We start from the raw sequence: 25,248 nt of genomic DNA, 5'->3' as shown, positions 1-25,248 counted from the left end.
GGTCCACCTGCCTCTGCCTTCCAAGGTGCTGAGATTATAGGTGTTAGCCACTGCACACAACCTAGTCTTTTTTTTACAGAACAGTTATCTCTGTAGCCAAACTTATATCACATTATTTTATTTTCCCTGATTCTGTATTAAAGGAAAGATCATATTATTTTTAATGTCTGTTGCATATTTCATTGATGGGCATTTAGAGTATTTCCATTTTCTATCATAGATACTGCTTTAATGAATATATTTTGTTTATATTGTTCCAAGAACATTTCCTCAGGTTACATTCCTAAACATGGAATTATTGGGAACACTTTTTGTTTCAATTTTTTTTTCATCTCTTCAGTATTTAAAGCATTCTTAAAGTTCTATATAGTCGTCAAACAATTTTTTCCAAAAAAGTTTAACAACTTACATTTCTACCAGCAGTATGAGAGATTTTACCCCACTGCACCATCACTATAGGAGAAATCATTTATGTAAGGACCTCTCCTGTTATTTAATAGTCATGAATTTCTTATATAATTGTAATCAGTGAATCCATACTTCTTTGGGTTTTGCTTATTTCACAGGGAAGGATTCTATCCCTGTCGATATAGTTTACATTCTGGCCATTTAAAATCATCCTTTAATTCTTCATTGTGTTAACAGATCCCAATAAGCTTGGTGATTTTCTTATTGTCGGGGCTTGGGGTTCTTTCCAGTTTTTGCTATTAAATTAGCTATTTCTGCATCTTTGCTCAGTCTCCCCTACTTTACCAAGAGTGAAACTGCTTGATCAAAGAATACAAATTGTTTTTGTAGCTCTGGTTAGATATTGCCAAGCTGTTGGGCAAGGTTTTTTTATTTTTTAATTATTTTTATTTATTTATTTATTTATTTAGAGACAGTCTCTCCCTCTATCACCCAGGCTAGAGTGCAGTGGCACGATCTCAACTCACTGCAACCTCTGGCTCCGGGTTCCAGTGATTCTCCTGCCTCAGCCTCCTGAGTAGCTGGGATTACAGGTGCATTCCACCACACCCAGCTAATTTTTGTATTTTTAGTAGAGACAGGGTTTTCACCGTGTTCGCCAGGCTGGTCTTGTACTCCGGACCTTGTAATCTGCCACCTCTACCTTCCAAAGTGCTGAGATTACAGGCGTGAGCCACCGAACCCGACCTGGGCAAGGTTTTTTAAAAAGGAATATTGGCTGTACTGAGGTACACCTGTGTGGACCATCTTTCTTGAGCAGAGACCAGTAGCCTGGCATGTCATCTGGTGTCAGAACATCTAAATTTCCCTATGGAAACTTGGGAAGTCCCTTCCCATTCCGAACCTCAGTTTTCTTATCTATAAACTGAAGAATTTGGATGGAATGAATGAAGATCCTTTTCTACCAGAAATCTAGCCATATCCACCAAGTCTGTTCTGTATCACCTCCCGACTCGTAGGGGCTGAGAGTCTAGCTTAGTGCTTGGGACAGTTACACTTCCTTTCCCTTTAAAGTGTCCAAACGCTAGTGTAATCAGAGGGGCAGCAGAGCCTGGGTGTCCTGAGCACAGGCCAGGGTCAAATCTCAGCCCTCCACTTACAAGCTGTGTGACAAAATAACCTCTCCCTGGCTCAGTTTTTTCACTAATGAGGTTAATAGTTCCTACCCGATAGGGTTGTTAGAAGAATTCAATGAGTTAAGGTTTGCAAAACGCTAAGGCACACAGTAAGTGCTTTATAAAGTGTTTGTTGAATAAATAAACTTTGGACCTAAACTCTGGGTCTCTTTCAGGACTGCAACAGCTTCGTAACTGGCACCCCCACTTTTGGGTGCGTTCCCACTTCTCTTTCCAAAACCCAGATCTGAATGCCAAATCTCACTGCTTCAAGGGCTGCGCCCAGGACTCCCAGGCGCTTCCAGGTTAGAAGCAAAAAAAGCCTTCAGCTCGAAGACCCAGGCTTTTCAGCTGGAACACCTAGAGGTCAGGAGATGCTAGCTAGTCATTATTCAAGGATCCCAGTGAATTTTTCAAAACATCATAAAAATAAAAACAAAAAAAGGCAAACAGGATTATAAAAATTGTGGGCATTTTAAATGTTGTATTGAACACATTAAAGCATTAACAGCCCTCCCCAACCACCACCAAGCCCAAGAAACTCTGATTCTGCTGTTCACAACATAACTGCAACTCCCAGGCTCTTAGGCTGCTACTTCGGGCGGCACAATTGGCGGGACGACGTGGCGAGCAGACGGGAGTCTCCATCCCCGGAGGGTCAGCGTCTGGAGACCCCGGCGAGGGCAGCCACAGCGTCGAGACGACGTCCCCGGGGCAGCTACAATCGCCCGGAAAGCCCCGTGCCCGGTAAAGCCTCGGTCCCCCGGACCCGGCCCGGACCCGCCCCGCCTCGCAACCAGGGCCCCCACGGGAACCGCTATTTCCCCAGCGGCGCCCGCTGGGAGCCCAAAGCCGCGACGCCCGCCTGACGTCAGGAAGAGGAATCAGCGGCTGCGTCTTTAGGGAGCCCGCGAGGGGGCGCGCGATGGCGGCGCCGCTGTGTGTAGACCGAGACCCACCGGGGGGCGGAGTCCCGCGCGCCCGCGCCACGAGGCTCGGCCAATGGGAATGCGCGCTGCGAGGCCAGGAGGTCTGCGCCGCAGGGCTGAGAACCCGGCGCGCGCCAGCAAACCCTCCCGGAGCCCGCGGGTCCCGAACTCGCGCCTGACAGCCCCTGCCGGGCCGGCGCGGCGTCGCCCAGTCAGCCATGGCCCCCGACCCGGTGGCCGCCGAGACCCCGGCCCAGGGGCCTACCCCGCGCTACTTCACCTGGGACGAGGTGGCGCAGCGCTCGGGATACAAGGAGCGGTGGCTGGTGATCGACCGTAAGGTGTACAACATCAGCGAGTTCACCCGCCGGCACCCAGGGGGCTCCCGGGTCATCAGCCACTACGCCGGGCAGGATGCTACGGTGAGCGCAGCCGGGCTGGGGCACGGGAGAGGGCGGGGCCGGAGGCTGAGTGCAGGCGAGACAGAGTTACGCACCCTCAGGCGAACACCGAGACTAATTCGGAGGAAAGCCCGGAGGCGCCCGAGCACACCTGTGGCCCAGTGGTTGGGTGTCCCGCGGCCCCGGGATGCAAGGGCGGGAGAGAGGCCTGAGAAGTGGAGTCTGGGGAGTGGGGATGGAGGCCAGCAACACGCACACGCAAACAAAGGGCCTCGCCGCCCGGCCGCGCATTCCGTCTGCAGCCTGGAGCCTCGGGGCTCGGGGCTGGGATAGGACCCTCAGCTGGGTGAGCTAGGAAGGAGGAGAGCAAGGATGTCGGGCGCCTGGGGAGGAGGGGTCAGTGGCTGAGGGAGGGACTGGGTCCAGCGCAGCCGCGTCTGGACCTCGGTTCCGGGCTCCACTCGCGAGCAAGGGCGGTGAGGGAGCAGGAGAGGAGCCCATTCTCGAGGATGGGGCTGAAACGGGAAGCTTGGGGACCCCGTTGCCTTGGGGACCCCTGCGTCGGGTGAAGACTGGAGGACGCGGAAGGGACAGCACTGGCCGGGGAGGGCAAGCGGCGGCTAGTGCACAGAAGGTATTGAGAATGGCATGCACTTAGCGAGGACCCCCAGAGCAGTCCTCGAATCTCCGGGGAGGCCACTGAGCCGCAGGCCAGCGAGGTCTTCAGCTGTCCGGCCGAACGGACCGCTGTTTACACTCCAGGGCGGTAGCCCTTCGCGGGGTCAAGTCCCTTCCTCCCTTGGTCTCAGTGCGGGGTCGGCGCGCGCCCCAGCCCCGGGCCTGCTGCTGCTGTTTTTGGACCACAGCCCTCAGAGCTGAGGCCCCGGCTCCTCTGCTGGCTTGGAGTGCTAGGGACTCAGCCCTAGGGACTCCAAAGTCGGGGCGTTTGCTTCACCTCGTTTCCCCCTTGGCGGCCAGAATGGCGTCCCCTCCCCTTGCATCCCTCTCTGATCCCGTGCCCTGCAGCGTGACACCCTCCACTGTCTCTATCCATTACCCTGGCGTCCCAGAGTGTGCCGCGGGTGACCAGCGTTCCCTTAACATCGCAGCTGAGCTTAGATGCTGCGGGGCGAAGGCCCGCCCCACCCTCTGACGCGACCAGCCTAGGGGGCGAGGCCAGGGCCTGTGCGGGTAACCCCGAGTGACCACTCGGGAGCCCAGAAAGCGGCCGAGGGCGCAGGCGTGGGCCAGCGCATGCGCAAACGGACCAGGCACCGACGCTGGGGCTTCCCGCAGTGTGATTTGGGGCCGGGGATGCCGCGGCGGGGACGGCGATTGGTCCGGATGCGTGGTGCCACCGGCCGCCGGCTCCGCCCTGGCCCCCGCCCCACACGCCTCATCACCTATAGGGTCTGGGGCTGCCAGACCTGCGGACGTGAATCTTATTGCCCTGGACCTTACCTTGCACAACCCAAATTAGCTCCCTCGTGGCATGAGGTGTCCAGAGTGCTTGGGAAATATGGGGACCTATCCAGAAAAACGGTGGAGGGACGGGGAAGAAATGCAGAAGTGCCCCAGTTCGGACGTAGGGAAGTCTTCTTCGTGGTTTTTGGAAAACCCTAGCTCAGAAAGGAAAGGGACTTGTTAAAAGTCCACAAGAAGAGACGGGAGTCATAGCCCCGCCCGTCCCTCCAGTTTCTCACCTATACTGAAATTCTTGGGCAAAAGTTGTGAGCGAACACACCCAGGGGAAAGGCCAGCCCGGGCAGATGTTTCTTGGTGGTCCCCCTCAGCCAGTGTTTCCCATTCCTTGATGCACCCTTCTAACTAGAGCAGATGCTGGGTGATCTTCAACTGTGGACACCTGGGAAGGGTATGAGCACCCTTAAAAGGCAGCTTGGCCGAGAGAGGTGGCCTGTGCTTCACCTTGGGTATAGCCTTCTGGTGGGCAGGAGGATGGCCTTTGGTACGAACCCTGCCAGAATCCAGAGAGCTGGCTCCCTCACCATCTCTCCCCCAACTTGCAGGATCCCTTTGTGGCCTTCCACATCAACAAGGACCTTGTGAAGAAGTATATGAACTCTCTCCTGATTGGAGAACTGTCTCCGGAGCAGCCCAGCTTTGAGCCCACCAAGAATGTGAGAGCCTCTGTTTGCTATGTGGCGACTCTTGGTTGTTCAAGGAGACAGGGAGTGGGTAGAAGGAGCATCTAGCTGGGATCACAGGTAATCACAGTCAGTAGTAGTTCTGGGGAGTCTGAGGTCCCTGCTTCTCTTGCATAGTCATGAGGTCACCCGCCCAAGGGAGCAAGGCTTTGCAAGCTATGGCTTCCCCAAGGCTGCCACTACCATGGCTACTATCATTGTTATCATCATCAATATGAGCACTTACTATGCGCCAAGCATAAACTCATAACTCTCAGACATTTACAGTTAACAGGCTCAGAGGTTAAGCAACAGTCAAGGATCACACCGTTAGTAAATGGCAGAGCAAGGACTGAAGTCAGCTGAACTCTCAGGCAGTATCCCATAGCACTTCCTCCTGTCATCCTCATTGTTGTGGTGTCTTTGCCTAGGACTGTGGACTTTCCACAGCTCCCTCAGTGGGAGGTCCTTGAGCATGAGAGGGCCCTTGTCTCCAGCAGTGCTGGGCTGCAGATGGGAAGAATAACAGCTCTTCCTCCTCTTCTGCAGAAAGAGCTGACTGATGAGTTCCGGGAGCTGCGGGCCACAGTGGAGCGGATGGGGCTCATGAAAGCCAACCATGTCTTCTTCCTGCTGTGCCTGCTGCACATCTTGCTGCTGGATGGTGCGGCCTGGCTCACCCTTTGGGTCTTTGGGACGTCCTTTTTACCCCTCCTTCTCTGTGCAGTGCTGCTCAGTGCAGTTCAGGTGAGAGCCTTTGACTTGTCAAATGCACAGCAAAATGCAAAAATGTTCAGCATCCCTGGGGAAAGTTCCTTGGGCCCTTGGAGGAAGACCAGGAAGCTCTGCCCTCCAGGTAGGCAGATCTGCAGGTGTGTGGGAGAGTGAGACAGGAAAATGCATTCCACTGTCTTGACCTGTCTCGGCTCTTTAGCCACATGGGCATCTTCATTTCTCTCACTGCTTTTTTAGCTGCTTCTCCCAGGGTTCCCTTCTCCCTACACGGTTTGTTCTCTAAATTAATTTCACACGCGGTTTGCTCTCTGCCACAGTCCAGCTGTGCCAAGAACCAAGTTTCTGATTCTTAATAAAGCTTGGCTCCCTCCCCACCACTGACATTACCCAATATGTTAATAATGATTGAGCACTAATTCTTGGCTGTCAACTCATTTGGCAAGGCTTCTGCTCATGTTTGAGTCCTTTCTGTATTCTGGATGTCAGTCCATCATAAGCCATGAGATTCAGGCTCATGCCTGTAATCCCAGCACTTTGGGAGGTCAAGGTGGCCAGATCACTTGAGACCAAGAGTTCAAGACCAGCCTGGCCAACATGGTAAAACCTGTACTAAAAATACAAAAAGGCCATGTACAGTGGCTCAAACCTGTAATCCCAGCACTTTGGGAGGCCGAGGCAGGTGGATCATTTGAGGCCAGGAGTTTGAGATCAGCTTGGCCAACATGGTGAAACCCTGTCTCTACTAAAAATACAAAAATTAGTTGGGCATGGTAGCAGGTGTCTGTAATCCCAGCTACACAGGAGGCTGAGGCAGGAGAATTGCTTGAACCTGGGAAGCAGAGGTTGCAGTAAGCAGAGGTTGCAGTGAGCCTAGATGGCACCATTGAACTCCAGCCTGGGCAACAGAGCAAGACTCTGTCGCAAAAGAAACAGACCAGGTCCAGTGGCTCATGCCTGTAATCCCAGCACTTTGGGAGACCAAGGCTGGTGGATCACCTGAGGTCAAGAATTTGAGACCAGCCTGGCCAACATGGTAAAACCCCGTCTCTACTAAAAATACAAAAAAAAAAAAAAAAAAAAAAAAAAAATTAGCCAGGTGTGGTGGCAAGCACCTATAATCCCAGCTACTCAGGAGGCTGAGGCAGGAGAATTACTCGAACCTGGGAGGCGGAGGCTGCAGTGAGCTGAGACCGCGCCCTTGCACTCTCTCCCACCTGGGGAACAAGAATGAAACTCGGTCTCAAAAAAAAAAAAAAAAAAAGTCATGATCTTCAGAGCTGGCAAAACTGAAGAACAGTGAAGGGATTGTGATTTGCCCCAACCCACATGTGAGTCAGCGGCAGAGGCAGAGCTAGGACCCATGTTTCCTGACTCCTGAGGTGCATCACAGTCCGTGGCAGATGAGGGAAGTGGGAGAGGCTGAAGGAGGCATCGAGGTCAGTAAAGGGGACACTGGGGCTGGTGGGCTGTTCTCAGCATTGATTCTTCTCACCCAGGCCCAGGCTGGCTGGCTGCAGCATGACTTTGGGCACCTGTCAGTCTTCAGCACCTCAAAGTGGAACCATCTGCTACATCATTTTGTGATTGGCCACCTGAAGGTCAGTGGGATGGCAGGGAGGGGCTCTCTGAAACTCCAGACAATGAAAGGCTGCTCTAGGGGGAAGGGGCACTAAGTTTTCATACTCATTTCCCTGCTTTTCTGTAGGGAGCCCCCGCCAGTTGGTGGAACCACTTGCATTTCCAGCACCATGCCAAGCCCAACTGCTTCCGCAAAGACCCAGACATCAACATGCATCCCTTCTTCTTTGCCTTGGGGAAGATCCTCTCTGTGGAGGTGAGTGGAGGTATCAGTGGAAAGGTCTTGGGGAATAGGAGGCAGCCAGCATGCGGGTTTGACAACACAATGTTGTCAATGTGGGCGAGACAGGGGGCTGCGCTGGCTGGAGCTTTTGCCATTTAGGAAGTTCTGGAAGGCAACAGGCAATAAACGGGGGCTGCCCAGGAGGGAATCACCATCTTCCCTAGAGAGTTCAGTCAGCAGTTACTGCATAAAAGGCACCACTGCAAAGTAAAAGGCATAAAAGGCATCCTTCTGCAAATGATCCAGAGGATGACCAACATCCTCTGGCCAACATGGTAAAACCCACCACCTCTACTAAAAACATAAAAATTAGCAGGATCCAAAGGATGAGATGCCTCATCCTTGAAGGTGCTGCTGGCACCTCCTGGGGGTGCATTTTTGACACTCCTGCCCCAGGCAAGCATTCCCCTTGCACTTTGTATTTCTCTCTCACACTTAGGTACCCTACTTGTCACAGTCTTCTCTGTCCAGGGCTGGACAGTCTTAGTCTTCTTTGATGTCCAGCGTCTGGAACATTCATTCACTGAGTACTTCTTCCCACTCTCCTGATCCCAGCCTGACTTCCAGGGTGGTCAGCATTGGGTTTGAGTTGTCATCAGAGGTTGTGAACGGAAATAATGTAGCTGCTGAAGGAATAATGCCTGGGGGCGGAGATCTGGTGAGCTTTTAGTGAGCGTTAGCCAATGGAAGGTTCTGAAAGGCCAGCAGAGTTCTTTGGAAAGTTAATTTAAAGCTCTTTGTCCCAAGGCTCCAGGCTGTAGAGTTCTGCCAGGTCCCCCTCCTCCACTTTGTGACACTTTAGCTTGCCAGGAATTAAACTGTTGTTAAAACCCATTTCAGTTCTAGGCATGAGTTTTCAGGGCTCTCCTCTCGCCCCTGGCCATGAGAACTTTGAAAGAGCTTTGGCAGCACTGGCTGGCCTGGCATGAGGAGCTCATAGCTTGAGGTTTATGTCCCACCTGTCCATAATGTTCTTATTTTCCCATCTCATGAGCATGGACTTGGGTTTGTTACATGTCCAACACCGTTATGGTCCATAGTGTGCGGATGGTGAAGCAGCCTTGTCCCCTGTCTGGACAGGTGGCTGCTTCAAAGACACTGTGGTTATTTACTGGACAGTAGCGTGGAGGTTGTGCATTTCTACTCTCACTACAGAGGGTTTGAAAAAAAGACATTGGGCCGGATATGGTGGCTCATGCCTGTAATCCCAGCACTTTGAGAGGCAGAGGCAGGCAGATCACAAGGTCAGGAGTTCGAGACCAGCCTGACCAACATGGCGAAACTCCATCTCTACTAAAAATACAAAAATTAGCCGGGTGTGGTGGCACGTGCCTGTAATCCCAGCTACTCGAGAGGCTGAAGCAGGAGAATTGCTTGAACCTGGGAGGTGGGGGTTGCACTGAGCTGAGACTGCACCACTGCCCTCCAGCCTGGCGACAGAGCAAGACTCCGTCTTTAAAAATAAAAGGAGCTCCATCCATTTTTTCCTCCTTGAATGGCAAATGCCTTTATAATCCCTATAACTTGCTCAATTATGTTTAGACTCTTGGTGGTCAGAAGGATTCTATTTAGGGCAGTGTCCCCTGCCCCTCCTTGTCTTCCAGAAATTTCAAGAGGCACTGACATGGATGTCACGGGGTCAGCACAGGCATCAACATCTGCAGAGGGATGAAACCAAGCAGCCTATTGCCCAGGCATTCACTAATGGGCAGCCTATCCTCAGCCTCATAGCTGGCAGGGGGGAAGAAAGGCTATTTGGGGTCCCAGATCTTTCTTTTTTCCCCCTAAGATGGAGTCTCGCTCTGTTGCCCAGGCTACCTTAAATATTCCTTCTATAGCTAGGCCCTAATTCTCTCCATCCAAATCTTTTGGTCTCTTGACTTCAACATGAGCTTTATAAAATCCCCTTGAGGCTAATTAGAGTTTGGCAAATGTTTCTGGGGACACCAAGAACAATTTGGCAATTAAAGGTTCCGGCAGTTGTACACCCAGCTTACAAGTACTTACAACAAGACAGCAAAGCTCTGTAGGCTGGGATTACAGGCATGAACCACTGCACCGGCCACTGCTTACAGATTTATCACCAGCTTCATCTCCTCAGTTATAAGCTCCACGAGGGTAGGAAGTCTGTAGTGTTCACCCCTGTATCCTAAGCATCTAGAATATTGCCTGGCACACAGTAGGTACTCAAGTACTTGAATCTGTTAATGTAGAAAGGATGCTTCATCTAGCTGAGATGCTTGCACAGAATAAGCTCTCAGTAAATGAGCTGTGGACACACGGAAGGGTGAGTAGAGTTCTGCTCAGGGGCTGGGTGCTCCTCTTGTGCCTTTGTGGTTGTCTAGTTACCTGAACTGACTGGAGCGCGATGCAGACGTAGTCATGGAGTGAGACAGCAGAGCTTTGCGGTCTTGTTTGTGAGCCTACACCAGGGGCCCTAGGCCGGTTGGTTGACCTGGTGGCCCCAGCCTGTGTCTTCAGCAGCTCGGCTTATAAAAAACCGCCATCTACTGGAGAAAACTGCTGGGACCTTCAGATTGCCAAATTGTTCTTGGTGTCCCCAGAAGTATTTGCCAAACTCATATTAGCCTTAAAGGGATTTGATGAAGCTCATGTTGAAGTCAAGAGGCCAAAAGATTTTGGTGGAGAGAACTGGGGCCTGGATATAGATGGAATATTTAACCTGTATAGGGGTAAATATGGTTGTCCATGGAGATTCCAATATCAAAAAAGTACCAGATGGCAGAAAGGGGAGAGGGCAGTGGGGCCTGGAAACCTCATGACAAAGAGGGTGAACACAAGAGGGCCTGCGGTCCTGTACAGCCTGTGCTGTGCACATCCCTCATGAGCATCCCATCTGGCTGCAGGCCATGGTGTGACAGGCTCTGCAGATGACAGCCCAGGGCTTCATGTTCCATGTGCTGGAGGTAAAGCTGAGCCTGTTGGAGCTTTCTAATAGCACCAACAAGTTGTCAGCCCTGGAGGAGGCTGAAACTTCCAAGCGGGGAAAGGCCAGGGTCACTGAGGGAGGGGGATGGATCGCTGGTCTCTGAATGCTGATTGGTTTGCTTTTCTTCACAGCTTGGGAAACAGAAGAAAAAATATATGCCCTACAATCACCAGCACAAATACTTCTTCCTGAGTGAGTGTCCCCATCCAACACAGGGGAGCTGCTTCAGGAGGGAATGCTGAGGGAATGAGGAAGATGTGGCTCTCCGAGGGATTATGGTATTTTAAGGAAAGGGGCTGGAGGAAGTACCCCACCCCCAGTTACTCCCTACACGAGAGCAGTTTGCCATCGCATCTGAGCAAAGTGAACACTTAGGCTGATGTTTGGTTGAAGGTCATTTGGTTGAGGGCAAACTAGTTCCTCCCATCCAACCCCAGTTTCTACTAAGAAGCTGGGTGTTCGGGGTATAGAGGGGCCTCTTGCTTTATCCTTCAACCTTAAACTTCGTCAAACAGAGACCTGGGCCAAGGTGACCTGGTAGAGCCCAGTCCAACCTCCCAGAGGAACAAAGGCACCAGTAGTTCTGGAAGGATAGGTTCTGAGGAGAGAATGGAGGAGCTGTTAGACCTGAAAAGACCTTTCTGATGACTGCTATATTGCTATATATCCCCAGCTTTTAAAGTCTGTCCCAGCTACTAGGGAAATGAAGGTGGGAGCATCCCTTGAGCCCAGGAGTTTGAGGCTGCAGGGATCTCTGATTGTGCCACTGCACTCCAGCCAGACAACAGAGTGAGATCCTGTCTCTTAAAACAACAACAGCTCTGCTCCCTAATGCCTAAAATGAGCTTTAAACTCCTTTAAAATTTCAAATTTTTTAAAGAAGGAAGGGAAGGAGCCCACTGATCTTATTTTAGTTTGAAGGAATTATTCTAACTGCCTATAACCAACTATCACTAACAGAGAAAGGCAGAGGGTAGAGCAGAGACCTCTGGAAGAAATAATTTTAGAACCCATGGCATATCATGATGGAGGAGCCGTGATGGGTACTGTCATGCTAGAGGTTATAGGTAGCATTAGGTGCCACAGCGAAGGGATACAGAAAAGGAAATAAGGCAGCATGTGGAATGCAGCACTTCTTCAACTCCCAGTTTTCTTTCAAAAGAGGCCTCTCTGTTCCTTCCCGCAGCTGACCTCCAGGGCTTCAGATTGGGGTGGCACAAGCCCGTCTCCCCAGTCTAAGGAGCTGAGCTTCACAGCCTGTGAAGGATCCACAGGGTCCCTCCCAACACACACACACTTTCCTGCTCCTGCCTCTTCACCTGCATGGTGGAGCAGCCAGGAACACAGGGCAGATAACTGCAGCGACAGGGCTGTGGCCAAGGTAACGCAGAGAGCATTAGCACTCTTTTAAAGGTATGGGATCCATGGAGTATGTATGTAGAAAAGAGAAGAAAAATGAAAAATAGCAGGTGTGGGAGTAGAGCGAGTCCCATGCGTGGGGCCTGAGTTCCCAAGCTGCCTGTCACTGAAGAGTGCCACTCACACCCCTCACCTTCCCTGGCATCCTCTTGGGAGCTTTTGCCTTCCAGACTTGGATTTATGCCCACCTTCAGTGCCTGCTGGTTCCAGTGGATTGCAGAGCACCCAGACAGCTGGAGGAGAGACAGGAAGGGATAGATGGAAGGGGCAAGCCCCTGTAGAGGCCATCTCTCCAGCATTCACTGGCCCTTTCATGACCTTACCGTGCTCATGCTGCCTCTTTGTCTCGGTTTCCTCCCCAGTTGGGCCCCCAGCCTTGCTGCCTCTCTACTTCCAGTGGTATATTTTCTATTTTGTTATCCAGCGGAAGAAGTGGGTGGTGAGTATCCAAGGCCCAAGAAGCCCATGTCCTTGTCTCCAGCACCCAGAGTGGGGGACAGGGGTTCCCCAGGGCAAACTGAGACTGACTACAGGCCTAATGTAGAGCCCAATAGTCGAACCAGGAACAGATCCTCCTTACCTCTAAGTGGAACAGAATGATTTGAGCTTAGCAGGCAACCTGATTCCCAATGTGCAATTTCATGCAGCCAGTGTCTCCTGAGGTTCTTGTGCTGGCATAATGCCAGGGGGCTAGGCTGGGAACAGGGATGATGAATGAGAGACAATACTGACTTTCAAGGAAACTTCCGATGAAGCAGAATGTGGTTGTTAATGGAAAGCAGGTACAGGCAATAGGTTCTGGGGACTCCAAAAGGGGCCTGACTGCACGTGGCTTTGTGAAGTCATTGTTCTAGCCAGCCTAGAGGCTGGGCAGGGTTTCTGACAGGCAGAGGTGGGGCAGTGGGGATGAACTCCAAGCAGAGAAACTGGAAATGAGGGGTAAGATTGAGCACCAGACATATTGTGGAGGACTTAGGCGTCAGGGGAAGAGTATGGTGCTTGGCTCAATGTACGGAAAAGTGATGAGAGATGTGATCAGGGCGCTGGCATGGGCTGAGCCATGGTCCTGGGAGATTCATTTGGTGGCATGCTGAAGGATTTAGATGGGCTGGGAAGAGCCAGAGGCAAGGAGACCTTGTAGGCTTTGATACTTTTGAAGGGTATAGGCAAGAAGGGCTGGGGGTGCCAGTGGTAATGGAAGAAAGGAGCAGTGGCACTAGATATTGCAGGATTGGACCCCTGAGAAGCTGAAGATGACCGAGTCTGCACATCCAGGAGAATGGCTGCACCATGCAAAGAAAGAGCTGGTGAGAGGAAGAGGAAGAGCTGTTTGTGACTGTTATGCTCTCTGCTTTTCTCACTAAAGGACTTGGCCTGGATGTTGACTTTCTATGCCCGCCTCTTCCTCACTTATGTGCCACTGTTGGGGCTGAAGGGCTGCCTGGGCCTTTTCTTCATGGTCAGGTAGTATTGGGTGGGGGTGGGTAGGGACTGGTGAAGGAAATGTTGGGGAGTGACCAGTCTGGTTGAGCCATGACCATACCAGATTTAGGTGTGGTGTCACCAGCCTGGTTAGCCAAGTGGCTTTGAGCTGAGGCTGCCCAATCTGAGCAAACACCAGTGAGGCTCTATTGAGCCAAGACCAGGTCCCCATGCTGGGGCTTTGGGTAACAGTGGGTGTTTCGGAAGTTGGCTTGGGAAAGTAGACAGGCTGGAGTAGTTACCTGAGGGGGAAATCAGGACTCCGGGCTCTGTGAGTACTGTTTGTCTGTGTAACATATCCAACAGGTTCCTGGAAAGCAACTGGTTTGTGTGGGTGACACAGATGAACCACATCCCCATGCACATTGATCATGACCGGAACATGGACTGGGTCTCCACTCAGGTAAGGGACAGTCACTCACAAGACTGGAGCATAACACCACTATTGAAAAGGGTGGGTAGGTGATAATAGCAAAAACAAAAAAAGTTCCCCAAGCAGCAATTTTTCATTAGCTTGAGGCTTTTCTTCTGCCACCATGTGAAGGGAATGACCAAGACAGTCTTATGTCCCCTCCTCAGCCAGCTTTACCTGGAGAATGCTGGGCTGGCCTTTCCATCTCATACTCAGAAATGCTCTCCCTTGACCTTTTCCTCCAGCTCCAGGCAACATGCAATGTCCACAAGTCTGCCTTCAATGACTGGTTCAGTGGACACCTCAACTTCCAGATTGAGCACCAGTGAGTAGGGAGCCTGGGAAGCAGGGTCCTGGGGAGGGTGTAAGTGTTGGGTGCAGGTGGGAGCAGAGAAGCAGGAACCACTGACTCCCTGCTATTCTCCCTGAAGTCTTTTCCCCACGATGCCCCGACACAATTACCACAAAGTGGCTCCCCTGGTGCAGTCCTTGTGTGCCAAGCATGGCATAGAGTACAAGTCCAAGCCCCTGCTGTCAGCCTTCGCCGACATCGTCCAGTGAGTATCTGAGCCCAGGAAGATGGCCAGTAGGGAGGGAAGAGGGCAGGGCAATGGAAATGGTGACATATCGGGTGGGGAGTACCAGAAGGTGTTCCCGGCTGTGTGGGATGGAGTCCACCATGGCAAAGGCAGGAATCTCTATTGGTCGTGTGGCCAGGTCAGGCCTTTGCTCTCATTGGGTTCCCCCCAGTACCATGGCCCAAGCTAACTTTCTCTAAAGTAGAGGGGTGGGAAGTCTCCAGATGAAAGAAGGCCTTAGCCTCAGTGTTCCACCTCTGGTGGGCTCAGCTCCTCCTATCTCACTGTCTGCCCCTGTTTTGTCCCTGCAGCTCACTGAAAGAGTCAGGGCAGCTCTGGCTAGATGCCTATCTTCACCAATAACAGCAGCCACCCTGCCCAGTCTGGAAGAAGAGGAGGAAGACTCGAGCCAAAGCAGAGGGGAGCTTGAGGGACAATGCCACTACAGTTTAATACTCGGGGGGGGGGGTTGGGGACATAAAGGCTCTGACTCAGACTCTTCCCTTTTATCTTCTAGACACAGTTCTAAGACCCAAAGTGGGGGGTGAACACAGAAGTCCCCCAGAAGGAGTGAAGGAGCTGTTGGGGCAGGGGCATAAAAAGTTTTTCCCTTTTCTAGTTTGGCACATGCAGGTGGTTGGTGAGCAGAGGGAACCAGGAGGGCAGTAGAAGAGGAGGGACCTACCGAACCCAGAGTCAGGAAGAGATTTAACACTAAAATTCCACTTGGGCATGGTGGCACACACCTGTAATCCCAGCACTTTGGGAGGCCTAGGCGGGCAGATCATGAGGTCAGGAGTTTGAGACCAGCCTGACCAACATGGTGAAATCCCATCTCTACTAAAAATACAAAAATTAGCCAGTCACAGTGGCAGGCATCTGTAAACCCAGCTACCTAGGAGGCTGAGGCAGGGTGGTAGAGGTTGCAGTGAGCCAAGATCATACCATTGCATTCCAGCCTGGGCAGCAGAGTGAGACTCCATCTCAAAAAAAAATTCCACTCATATAAAGGATGAGCTCAGCTCACTGGTCCACTTACATCAGTGCCTTCTCCATCCTCACTTGCAAGCCTCAGAGGGATAAAAGCAGTTGAACCTGTTGAGCAAGAATTATGATAGAAAGGAAGCATGAATGTTTAGAATTCTGAGGTCTAGCACAAATCAGTGCCTGGGAGCTCAGCTCACTGCCCAGGGACAGGTGTGACCTGTGTCTGCCTCAGGTTGCTGGGAGAAGCCATTCTCGTTTCAGAGGCAGGCAGGGCAAAGGTCAAGACTTGGCTTTGAAGGATCCTGGAACCACTGATTTTGGTTTATTCCCTCCAGGGTATAAAGAGAACAAGAGGTGCTAGTTCTTACCAAAACAGATGGTAGAGAGAGTTGCTGGCTATTGAAAAGCCCCTTCACCTTTTAATTCACCTCTTCTTTTTACCTCTTTAGCCACCCCCCAGGAACAGAACACTCCTAGGACTGGGAGTCTACTTTTAGCTCCATAAGCAAGTAAGCAGATGGGACAACTTAGTCTTTTCTCCCTAGAAACAAAGGAGATGCCTAGTGGTTTCCCTTTGCTTCCCAACCTAAAATTCCAAGTTTAATAAAATAGCAGTTAGTGAGCATAAGTGACCAAATTTGGAGATAATTATCAGTCATGAGGAAAGACACACATTTCGGTCATAAAGAATGTAAGGGCTGTAAGCAGAAACCTATAGCCTAAATGATATTATAGCATTATTTTTGAGCAGGAGCAGAAAGATTAACATGATCACTTCATGGTTCTAACTCAGAAATAGGAAGATTAAAACCACAGAACAGTTTGTGATTGCTATTGCTGTAGCTAGGTATCTTACTCTTCTGGAGACCAAATGGGCTTTGGAAGAGACTATCCTAAATTCCTATAATACTGAAATACAACTTTTTAATCTTCTGGTTTTTAAAAGATAAATGCAGTTTAGCCCATACTCCAGAGAGCAAACACAGGAATATGTCTCAGGAGGCTTCACTCCTAGGGCTTATCATCAGACCTCACACTCGCTTCCCCCTCTAACCCGAGGCCTTTGCTTCCAGGCGAGGGGATTACTTCCTTGCCTCTTGAGCAGCATCTACTCTAGGCATATTGATCATCTGGGACACTGGGAAAAGAGAAACTCAAACTAGTAGACAGAGCCTACATTTAGTTTTGGGAGGGGACGGCAGACAGCCAAGGAGATGAGAGTCCTAAGGCACATTGGGATAGAGTCAGAGGCACCACCCATGGAGAAGCTAGAGGTTTGTCAACAACAAAGACACAAGAAAAATGGGCTGCAGAAGATTTACATGTTTTCCATTTGGGCACATTTTGCTTAGCTGGAGAACAGCTTGTTTAAGACAGCCTGGTGGGAAAATCAGAACCAAGCTGGGCGCAGTGGCTCATGCCTGTGATCCCAACACTTGGGAGGTCCAGGCAGGAGGATCACTGGGGCCCAAGAGGTCAAGGCTGCAGTGAGCTGAGATCACACCACTGTACTCCAGCCTGGGGTGATAGAGCAAGACCCTGTCTCAAAAAAAAAGAAAACAAATTAGAAGCAGAATTGAGCTGGACCTCATTGGCTTCCTCACTCCAAAATAGGTGCTGATGATTCCCATTCCTATTCCTTGCCACCTAAGGTTTGGATGTGGTGTTACCAGCCTGGTTAGCCAAGTGGCTTTGGGCTGAGGCTGCCCAATCTGAGCAAACACCAGTGAGGCTCTATTGAGCCAAGACTGGTCCTCAAAGCACTGGAACCACCATGGCCTTCTCTCCTCAGCCTATAGCAATGTGGTCTCACATGGCCATGAAGGGACACACAGTGACAAAAGGCTCAGAATGTTACAATGGTAAAATGAGTGATCTCAACTAGACCAACAGATGTAAAATAGGCCTAGAGAGGAAAAGGTGCCTCTGGTCACACAGATCATGGCAGAACTAATTCCAACTCACTTTTTTTACAACTCCAACTTCTATCTTTATTTTTGCTACTTTCATTTTTTTTACAGCCTGGCCAGAGGCATTTTTTAAAATCAGGCCTGATACCAGTATCCTTTTTGTGTGTGCCAATTTTGTTATCAAATCCTGTTGAAGTTGAAAAATAAAGTTAATTTTGACCAAAAGACTTCATTTGTAACCCATGATGCTCATCTGTGTATGCAGGATTCCTTGGTGCCTCTGCTACAAGTTACTGTTCACTTCTCTGTGCTCTAACCTCTCGAGTCACTGCAGACTCCTTTTGTATAAACTCCTTGGGCAGAGGAACATCAGGACTCTCCAGAAAACACAAAGCCAAGGGTGGACTATTGCAAGGAAGAGCAAAGCCAGGTCCTGATGACTCCCGTGCTCAAATGTGAGACTGTCAATAATCTCACCAAGTTTCATGGTTATCACTTCCTGCTCTTCATGAGGCAGCGCCCTTCAGTTTTCCATTTTGAATTTTCTCTATTTTTACTTATTAGTTTTCAGACAAGGTCTGGCTCTATGGCCCAGGCTAGGGTGCAGTGGCGCTGCCATCCGAGCTTACTGCAGTCTCTGCCTCACAGCCTCAAGCCATCTCCCCAGTTCAGGCTAATTTTTTATTTTTTTGAGATCAGAGTTTCACTCTTGTTTCCCAGGCTGGAGTACAGTGGTGCAACCTCCGCCTCCTGGGTTCAAGCAGTTCTGGCTTCAGCCTCCCAGGTAGCTGGGATTCCAAGCATGTGCCACCACACCCAGCTAATTTTTGTATTTTTTTGAGACAGGGTTTCATCATGTTGGTCAGGCTGGTCTTGAACTCCTGACCTCAGGTGATCCATCTGCCTCAGCCTCTCAAAGTGCTGGGATTACAGGCGAGCCACTGCGCCTGGCCTCTCTATTTTTAAACTCATTTCTAGTTTCCAAATAGTCTCCCTAAGCCCTATCTGCCTAAATCTGTCTCTGCAAGTGTGACGCCTCAGAGCAATGCCTCTTAATCATCCAACTAGAACAGTTCTCGAGCAAAAACATTTACAGGCAGCATTAATTTTCTCTGCAGTGTGCACACAGAAAGTTAGATTAACTTCTACTGGAGACAAACATAACTTCAAAAAACAAAAGGAAAACCACTACATTCTTGACTACCACATGGTATAAGCCAGTTCACTGTCCCTCAGACCGTTGGAGGGCTGCCACATACTGTGCTCCTCTCACTGACCAACAATGAAAGAGGTACCCCTTCCTGAAGTGCAGCAGGGGTCGGATAAATGGCTTCAGGGGGCCGCATGTGGCCCGCGGGCCGTAGTTTGGGGACTCCCGGTATAAGCCCTTAATTATGAGCTACTGCACTGAGGAAATAACTCCTAAGAAATCTTACCGTTTTGCCAGGCACAGTGGTTCATGCCTGCAATTCCAGGACTGGAAGAGAATGGCACACATAATCCTTGCCTTTTGGAGGCTGAGTTGGGAGGATTGCTTGAGCCCAGGAGTTCAAGACCAGCCTGGGCAACAGTGAAATCCCATCTCTACAAAAAATTAAATATCTAGGCACGGTGGCCTGTAGCCGTAGTCCCAGCTGCCTGGGAGGCTGAGGTAGAATTGCTTAAGCCCAGGAGGTTGAGGCTACAGTGAGCCAGGATCATACTACTGAACTCCAGCCTGGGTGACAGAGCAAAAGACTCTGTCTCAAAAAAGAAAAAAAAAGAAATCTTACCGTCTCTACTTCCTATCACCATCATTATTACTGCAGGTTTAGAATCAATCTGCCTGAATCAGAAAATAAAGCTCAAATAAGTTGTGTGGCCTGGTACAATCTGGGAAAATCAGTTTCAAAAGTTAGCTGCCCTTGGGATAGAATTTTCTGTCAACACCAGTTTTCAGAGGCCATTGCTGGGGAGACTTTATCCCATTCCAGCTTCAACCAGAGAAACTTATATATCCTGAAATTTCACATAAGATTACACTTGACGAATAGGTTTCTCCATTAAAAGCCTTGAAAACTACTGGTCTTCAGGCTCCTACCTGTTTAATCCGTCAAGACGCTGCCAGCAGAAATTTCGGACAGTTACATAAGTGTCCCTGTTAACTTCAAATGGAACTGAAGGGAATGCTAAAACATCGAACGCTCAAATGGGCCGGTTTCCCACCAAGCTTTATTGGGCTTATAAAACTTTCAAAGTTCAAACCCATGCCATCTCTATGGGAAACAGCAACTTAGATTTAATGTTACAAAAGGAACAAGAAAATGGTTCTGAATGGCAGCTTTCAGTTTACAAGTAGTGGCAAAGTAAATGGTTGGATGTTATGAGGTAGCTGATGTAAATTGTGAGGCTTTTTTTTTTTTTTTTGGAGACGGAGTTTTGCTCGTTAACCAGGCTGGAGTGCAATGGCGTGATCTCGGCTCACCACAACCTCTGCCTCCTGGTTCAAACAATTCTCCTGCCCCAGCCTCCAGAGTAGCTGGGACTACAGGCATGCACCAACATGCCCAGCTAATTTTTGTATTTTTAGTAGAGATGGGGTTTCACCATTTTGACCAGGATAGTCTCAATCTCTTGACCCTGTGATCCACCCACCTCGGCCTCGCAAAGTGCTGGGATTATAGGCGTGAGCCACCGCGCCCGGCCTAATTGTGAGGCTTTCTTAAAGGCACTCCTTTGATATCACATGGAGTGAGACTAGATCTATTCAATTTATTAAAACTCATCTCCCAGCAAGAAACAATTAACAAAGCATCCTCCTCCTAATGGCTGAGGTTCCTTCAAGCTGCTGTGGCCATTTTATGGAGCATGGTGCCATCTTGTGGCCACTTTCAAACCACCCATTGTTAATCGAGTGCAATTACATTACAGCGTGTTATCTGAGTGAGAAGGAAAACTATTTGGAGCCATGGTCCCTCCAGATATTTTCAAATGTTCTCAAAGAATGTGACATTTTGGTTACTTTTATGATTTTATTGACTTTTTTTTCTCTTCATAACTTTAAAACAAAAACAGCACATGAAAACCAGTGTCTTATCCCAAAGTCTCAACTCAGCTGACTGACAGATGAACATCACCATCTTACTCCTCTGAATAACTAGACACAAGTAACAGCAAGTTCGAGTTTCTGCCCACCCCAAGACACAGCCCGTAATCAGCCACGGCCACAGCCACAGTCAACCCCAGGGGCTCCAGCTCTCTGCCTATCTTCTCTCAGCTGTTCTTCCCATCTGCTAAGATGGGCCTTCCTGACGGCTCTCTCAAGGTGGGTCAAGGCTGAACTAGAGGAAAGCACAGGCCAGGTCCACCATCCCCTCCCACTGGCCACCAGCTGGCCAGCCAGGAAATCATTTCTCTACATCTTTTGTCTCCCCACTTTTATCTCCCTCTCTCTTCTCCAAAAATTGTTGCTATCACTTGGATGTAACAATGGACTTAGTGTCCATTAAACTGCCTGAGAAGTGGTTTGAACCTGATGTATTTTCCTGAGCTAAAAAAGAAAAAGTACCTCTGCGGCCTTCTTGCTATTAAGATCAAGTAAAAAAAAGGGACAAGCACTACTGAGAAGGGTCACATTAGAAAGACCTTAGAATCCTCGCTCGACCCGACGGTTTCTCTAGCTGTAGCTCTTAAGGGTACAAGAGGGCAAATATTCTGGGGTCAAGCATGGGGAAACGCATTTATTTTCCCCTTTTAATCTTCCCTGCTGCCCCAGTTTTTGCCTTCTTCTTAGTAGATCCCTTGGGCTCTGGCTCCTTGCGCTTAGCTGAAGAGAGCGAGCCGGTCACCTTGAAGAAATCATCCAGGCGGCCCTGGGTGCTGCCTTGGCGGCTCTTGCTCAGCCTCTTGACCCCACTGCGGATTCGCTCCTCAGAGAACTGCTTTTCGCCACACATGAACTTGACCAGCTCTTCTTCATTTGGCTCACTCCACTTCAGCTCCACAGACTCTGGGTCCAGCACCTCAGGTTCCAAGAAGAGCTGGTGAGCCTCCCTGTGGAGCCAATTTTCTGGCACAGGGTACTTGGTGGGGTCGAGTCGCCGCACTATCTCCTCGATGCTCTTGTGCTTCTGGATGAGGTCCACAGCCCGCTTGGGCCCAATGCCCCGGATACTCTCACAGTAGTCACTGCCCAGCAGGATGCACAGATCCACAAACTGTTCCTGGTTCAGGCCCAGCTCCTGCAGAATCCGGCTCAGGTGGAATTCCTGGATGGGCAGCTTTTTGGATTCACTGGCAGTCAGGTGTCGCATTAGCACAGGGCTGCCAAAGGTGAGGCAGTCCATGTCCTCGGTAGCCGCAGCATAGACCTTGCCAGCCTTCACCAGGGCCGCACAGCTGGCCTCTGCCTCGCTGGGGGCATCAAGGTAAGGGATGCCCATGAGGCTCAGCAGATGCTTGCACTCATCGTTGTGCTGCTTAGTGACCTTCACCAGCCGCTTAGTGAATTTTTCCACCTCCTGCTCGGCCCCAGCAGCCTGAGCCTGCTGCAGCTGCTTCTCTGCCTCAGCCCGCCGTTCACTGCGTTTGGCCAGCTCGCCTGACTTGAGCTGCGGTGGCTTGCCGTCAAAGACATACACGGGCTTGATGCCGTTCTCCATCATGCGGATAGTGCGGTAAAACATGCCCATCAGGTGGCTGGTGGTCTCACCCTCCTCGTTCTGCAGCACATCCCCACCCTGGCGAACAGCAATCAGGAACTGATAAATGCTCATGGAGGCATCAATGGCCACCTTACGGCCAAAGTAGCTCTTGATGTCATTCTCCCGGATGGCACTGGGGGCCACGTCAGCAATTAGTTTGGCCAGGCCTTGAATTCCCATGGCAATGTAGAGGACGGATGACTAAAAAAGAAAGGCAAGTCAGAAATGGAGGAAAGGAGAAGGGTCGTAACTGGCGTTACCTCACCAACTTCGTGTCTTCGGCTAAATTCCACATAAAAAGGACACCAAGTCAGCACTACTGAAGATAAAAAGACGAGGAAGAGAAAGTCCCCGTTCTCAAAAAACTTAGTCTAGCAGGGGAGTCTACTCAATAGTAAAAGTACCAGAAATTGAACCAGGTGCTTAGAGAAATAGATATTGTTGATATGCTAAGGCAGCAGCATTATTTATTATACCAAAAAAAGCTACAACCTAGGTTCCATCAAGGACCACGGAAGGCCAGAGTGCTTGGCCCAGCTTGAGGAGTCTAGGGACCATAATGGCAAACCTGAAGACAGGCAAATACACCAGCTAAATGAATAGATCTGCTTTGTTTTGAGTCTCTGGAGAACCCTGACTGTTAAGGCAGCCTTGAGAAAGGACCGCAAATGTAACATCTGAATGGAGGTGATGTGGCTTCCTCACAAGCTTCTCTCATCTCTCTGTCATCACCTCACCACATAAGAGTTTCTACTTTTATTATGATGTTGCTAGAGTTTCAAGCTTTCACTTTGCGTTTTCCCTCCACAACTGAGTCTGAAATATTAACGCCATGGCTCTTCCCTGGGTCCTGATTTTGGGATCTGGCATTCTACAGTCACTGGGCCCAAAAAATGATTGCACTTCAGAGTTGATCGGCACCTGATCAAGTCTTTGTTGTTGTTTTTTTTATTTTTTGAGACGCAGTTTCACTCTTGTGGCCCAGGCTGGAATACAATGGCGTGATCTTGGCTCACTGCAACCTCCACAGTTCAAGGGATTCTCCTGCCTCAGCGTCCCAAGTAGCTGGGATTACAGGCATGTACCACCATGTCCAGCTAATTTTGCATTTTTAGTAGAGACAGAGCCTCTCCATGTTGGTCAGGCTGGTCTCAAACTCCCGACCACGGGTGATCTGCCAGCCTTGGCCTCAAAGTGCTGGGATTACAGGCGTGAGGCACCTCGCCCCGCCATCAAGTCTTTCTTATGGCAGCATTTCCCAAATCACCCTCAGGATTTTGCCACTTCCAACTAAAATCCGTACTTTTATTCATTTAGAATTTTTTTTAAAAACTAAAATAAACTAAAAAAGAAAACTCATCATAAGCAATACTATTTGTGTTCTATCAGTTATATTTTAATATGTGTTAAACATGTAACTATTAAAAAGGATTTCTAGTGGTTGCAATTTAAAGTCATCTTGCCATCCTGGCCAACATGGTGAAACCCCGTCTCTACTAAAAATACAAAAAAACAAAACAAAAAAAATTAGCTGGGTGTGGTGGCGTGCACCTATAATGCCAGCTACTCTGGAGGCTGAGGCAGGAGAATCACTTGAACCTGGGAAGCGGAGATTGCAGTGAGCCGCGATCGCACCACTGCACTCCAGCCTGGCGACAGAGCGAGACTGTCTCAAAGTAATAAGTAAATAAAGTCATTTTGTACCCACTGGTGGTATGTGCCCAACACTCTAAGATATATTCTACCAGGGCCAGGCATAGAGGCTCTGGCCAGTAATTCCAGCACTTTGGGAGGCCGGGGTGGGAGGATCACATGAGCCCAGGAGTTCCAGGCTTTCGTGAGCTATGATTGTGCCGCCAAACTCCAGACTGGGCAATAGAGCAAGACCCTGTCAGGAAAGAGAAGAAGAATAAGGAGGAGACAGAGAAGGGAAAGAAAGGAAAGGAAAAAGGAAAGGGAAAGGAAAAAAATGGGAAGAGAAGACTTCACCAAGCTTTTTCACTGTTCCCACTCTGCCTTCACAGGGTTCTTTCTAGAGTATTAATGACTGTTCAATTCTTCCTTCTAATTCAGTCCAAACACTTCAGCATGGCATCAAGATCTTTCATGTTCTGATTCCCAACCTAACCTTATATTCTGGAATCTCAACAGAAAGCTGGAATCAGGCCCGCCTTTTCCCACTTTTCCTCAGCTGTGCCCTCCTCTCGCCATCCTCTCGCGTCCTTCCAGGTCCATCCCATTTGATTACTATGAATAATTCCCCCTGTGAATTGCAGCGGCAAAAGCTCTGGCCTTGAATCTAGGCGCAGCATTTATCATCCGTGTGATACTTACCAAGCCACTGAGGTTTGTTTTCTCGTCTACAAAGAAAGATAACCATTACCTGTCTCTCAGGATTGCTGCCAGAGTCAACTGAGACAACAGACGGAAACCTCTAATGTCCCCTTTCCAGACCCTTTCAACCCTTCGGCTTTTACACAAGCCGGCCGCGCTGCTGGAGTGTGGACCGAGGACCAGGCCGTGTTAGCCTTTGATCACCTCGCGGCGTCAGGCAGGAAAGGGACCTCAACGATTCAAGTGTCAGAACTGTTTCTCGTCCAAGGTCTTAGGAAAAATACATGTCCCCGTAAGAAGGAACTTACTGCCGCCTTTCTATAATGGAAGAAAAGAGAGGCTAGTAGCTTGCGCGACTGGCCCAAGGCTCACAGCTGGAAAGCGGCGGGACCGCCTGATGGCGAATGCCGCTCACTCCATACCCCGGCTCCCCACGACTCCCAGCGCCAAGCGGACGCCATAGCTCCGGAAGGTGCTTCCCACGGGGTCTCACCTGGCCTTTGGGACACGAGGCCTTGGTGGCTAGAGCTTAGTAGGAGTTACCAAGTGCCAGCGGTGCTAAGCCCGCTCTCCCTGCTCAGCTCAGCCGTCTCCTGTTGCTCTGCCGCCTTCCAAAGCCCGCGCTCCCGTCACGTGACCTGCGCGCCACGCACAGCCACCTGGGCAGTGTAGTGCAGGCCGCATCCTCTCAGACGGCTGCTCTCACGGCAACCAGTCCTGCCAGGGAGAACGACTTTCTCAGAGACCCTGTCCTACCTTTCTCCACAGCTTGTCCCCACTCCGCCTGCACCAGGTTCCCCCAGGCCCCAGCTCCCGCTACACCCGAAATCACAGGACTACA

General features: G+C 50.2%; 2 protein-coding genes across 2 annotated transcripts; one reads left to right on the top strand and one right to left on the bottom strand.

The window, feature by feature from the left end:
* The first annotated feature begins 2,585 nt into the window (after window positions 1-2,585).
* Window positions 2,586-17,618, top strand: FADS1 (fatty acid desaturase 1). The gene is given in 13 exon segments (XM_003920210.4): window positions 2,586-2,707; window positions 2,709-2,934; window positions 4,941-5,051; window positions 5,607-5,804; window positions 7,289-7,390; window positions 7,498-7,626; window positions 10,735-10,795; window positions 12,385-12,461; window positions 13,389-13,486; window positions 13,811-13,907; window positions 14,162-14,241; window positions 14,348-14,473; window positions 14,806-17,618. Coding segments are annotated over 13 exon segments (1,479 nt in total). The 3' UTR covers window positions 14,858-17,618.
* A 2,480-nt stretch (window positions 17,619-20,098) lies between these two features.
* Window positions 20,099-25,133, bottom strand: FEN1 (flap structure-specific endonuclease 1). Its single transcript, XM_003920211.4, has 2 exons — window positions 24,901-25,133; window positions 20,099-22,274 (listed from the first exon to the last, which is right to left on the bottom strand). The coding sequence occupies exon 2, from the start codon at window positions 22,251-22,253 to the stop codon at window positions 21,111-21,113; it is 1,143 nt and encodes a 380-aa protein (XP_003920260.1). The 5' UTR covers window positions 22,254-22,274; window positions 24,901-25,133; the 3' UTR covers window positions 20,099-21,110.
* Between the last annotated feature and the right edge of the window lie 115 nt (window positions 25,134-25,248).

Source organism: Saimiri boliviensis, chromosome 6 (genome assembly GCF_048565385.1).
Source record: "Saimiri boliviensis isolate mSaiBol1 chromosome 6, mSaiBol1.pri, whole genome shotgun sequence".
NCBI classification, from domain to species: Eukaryota; Metazoa; Chordata; class Mammalia; order Primates; family Cebidae; genus Saimiri; species Saimiri boliviensis.
Note: the sequence above shows the minus strand (reverse complement) of the source record. Positions and strands in the feature narration are given on the sequence as shown.

Bases quoted from the DNA above. Each gene is read 5' to 3' on its own strand.
- FEN1 (XM_003920211.4), bottom strand. From the start codon at position 22,253: ATGGGAATTCAAGGCCTGGCCAAACTAATTGCTGACGTGGCCCCCAGT.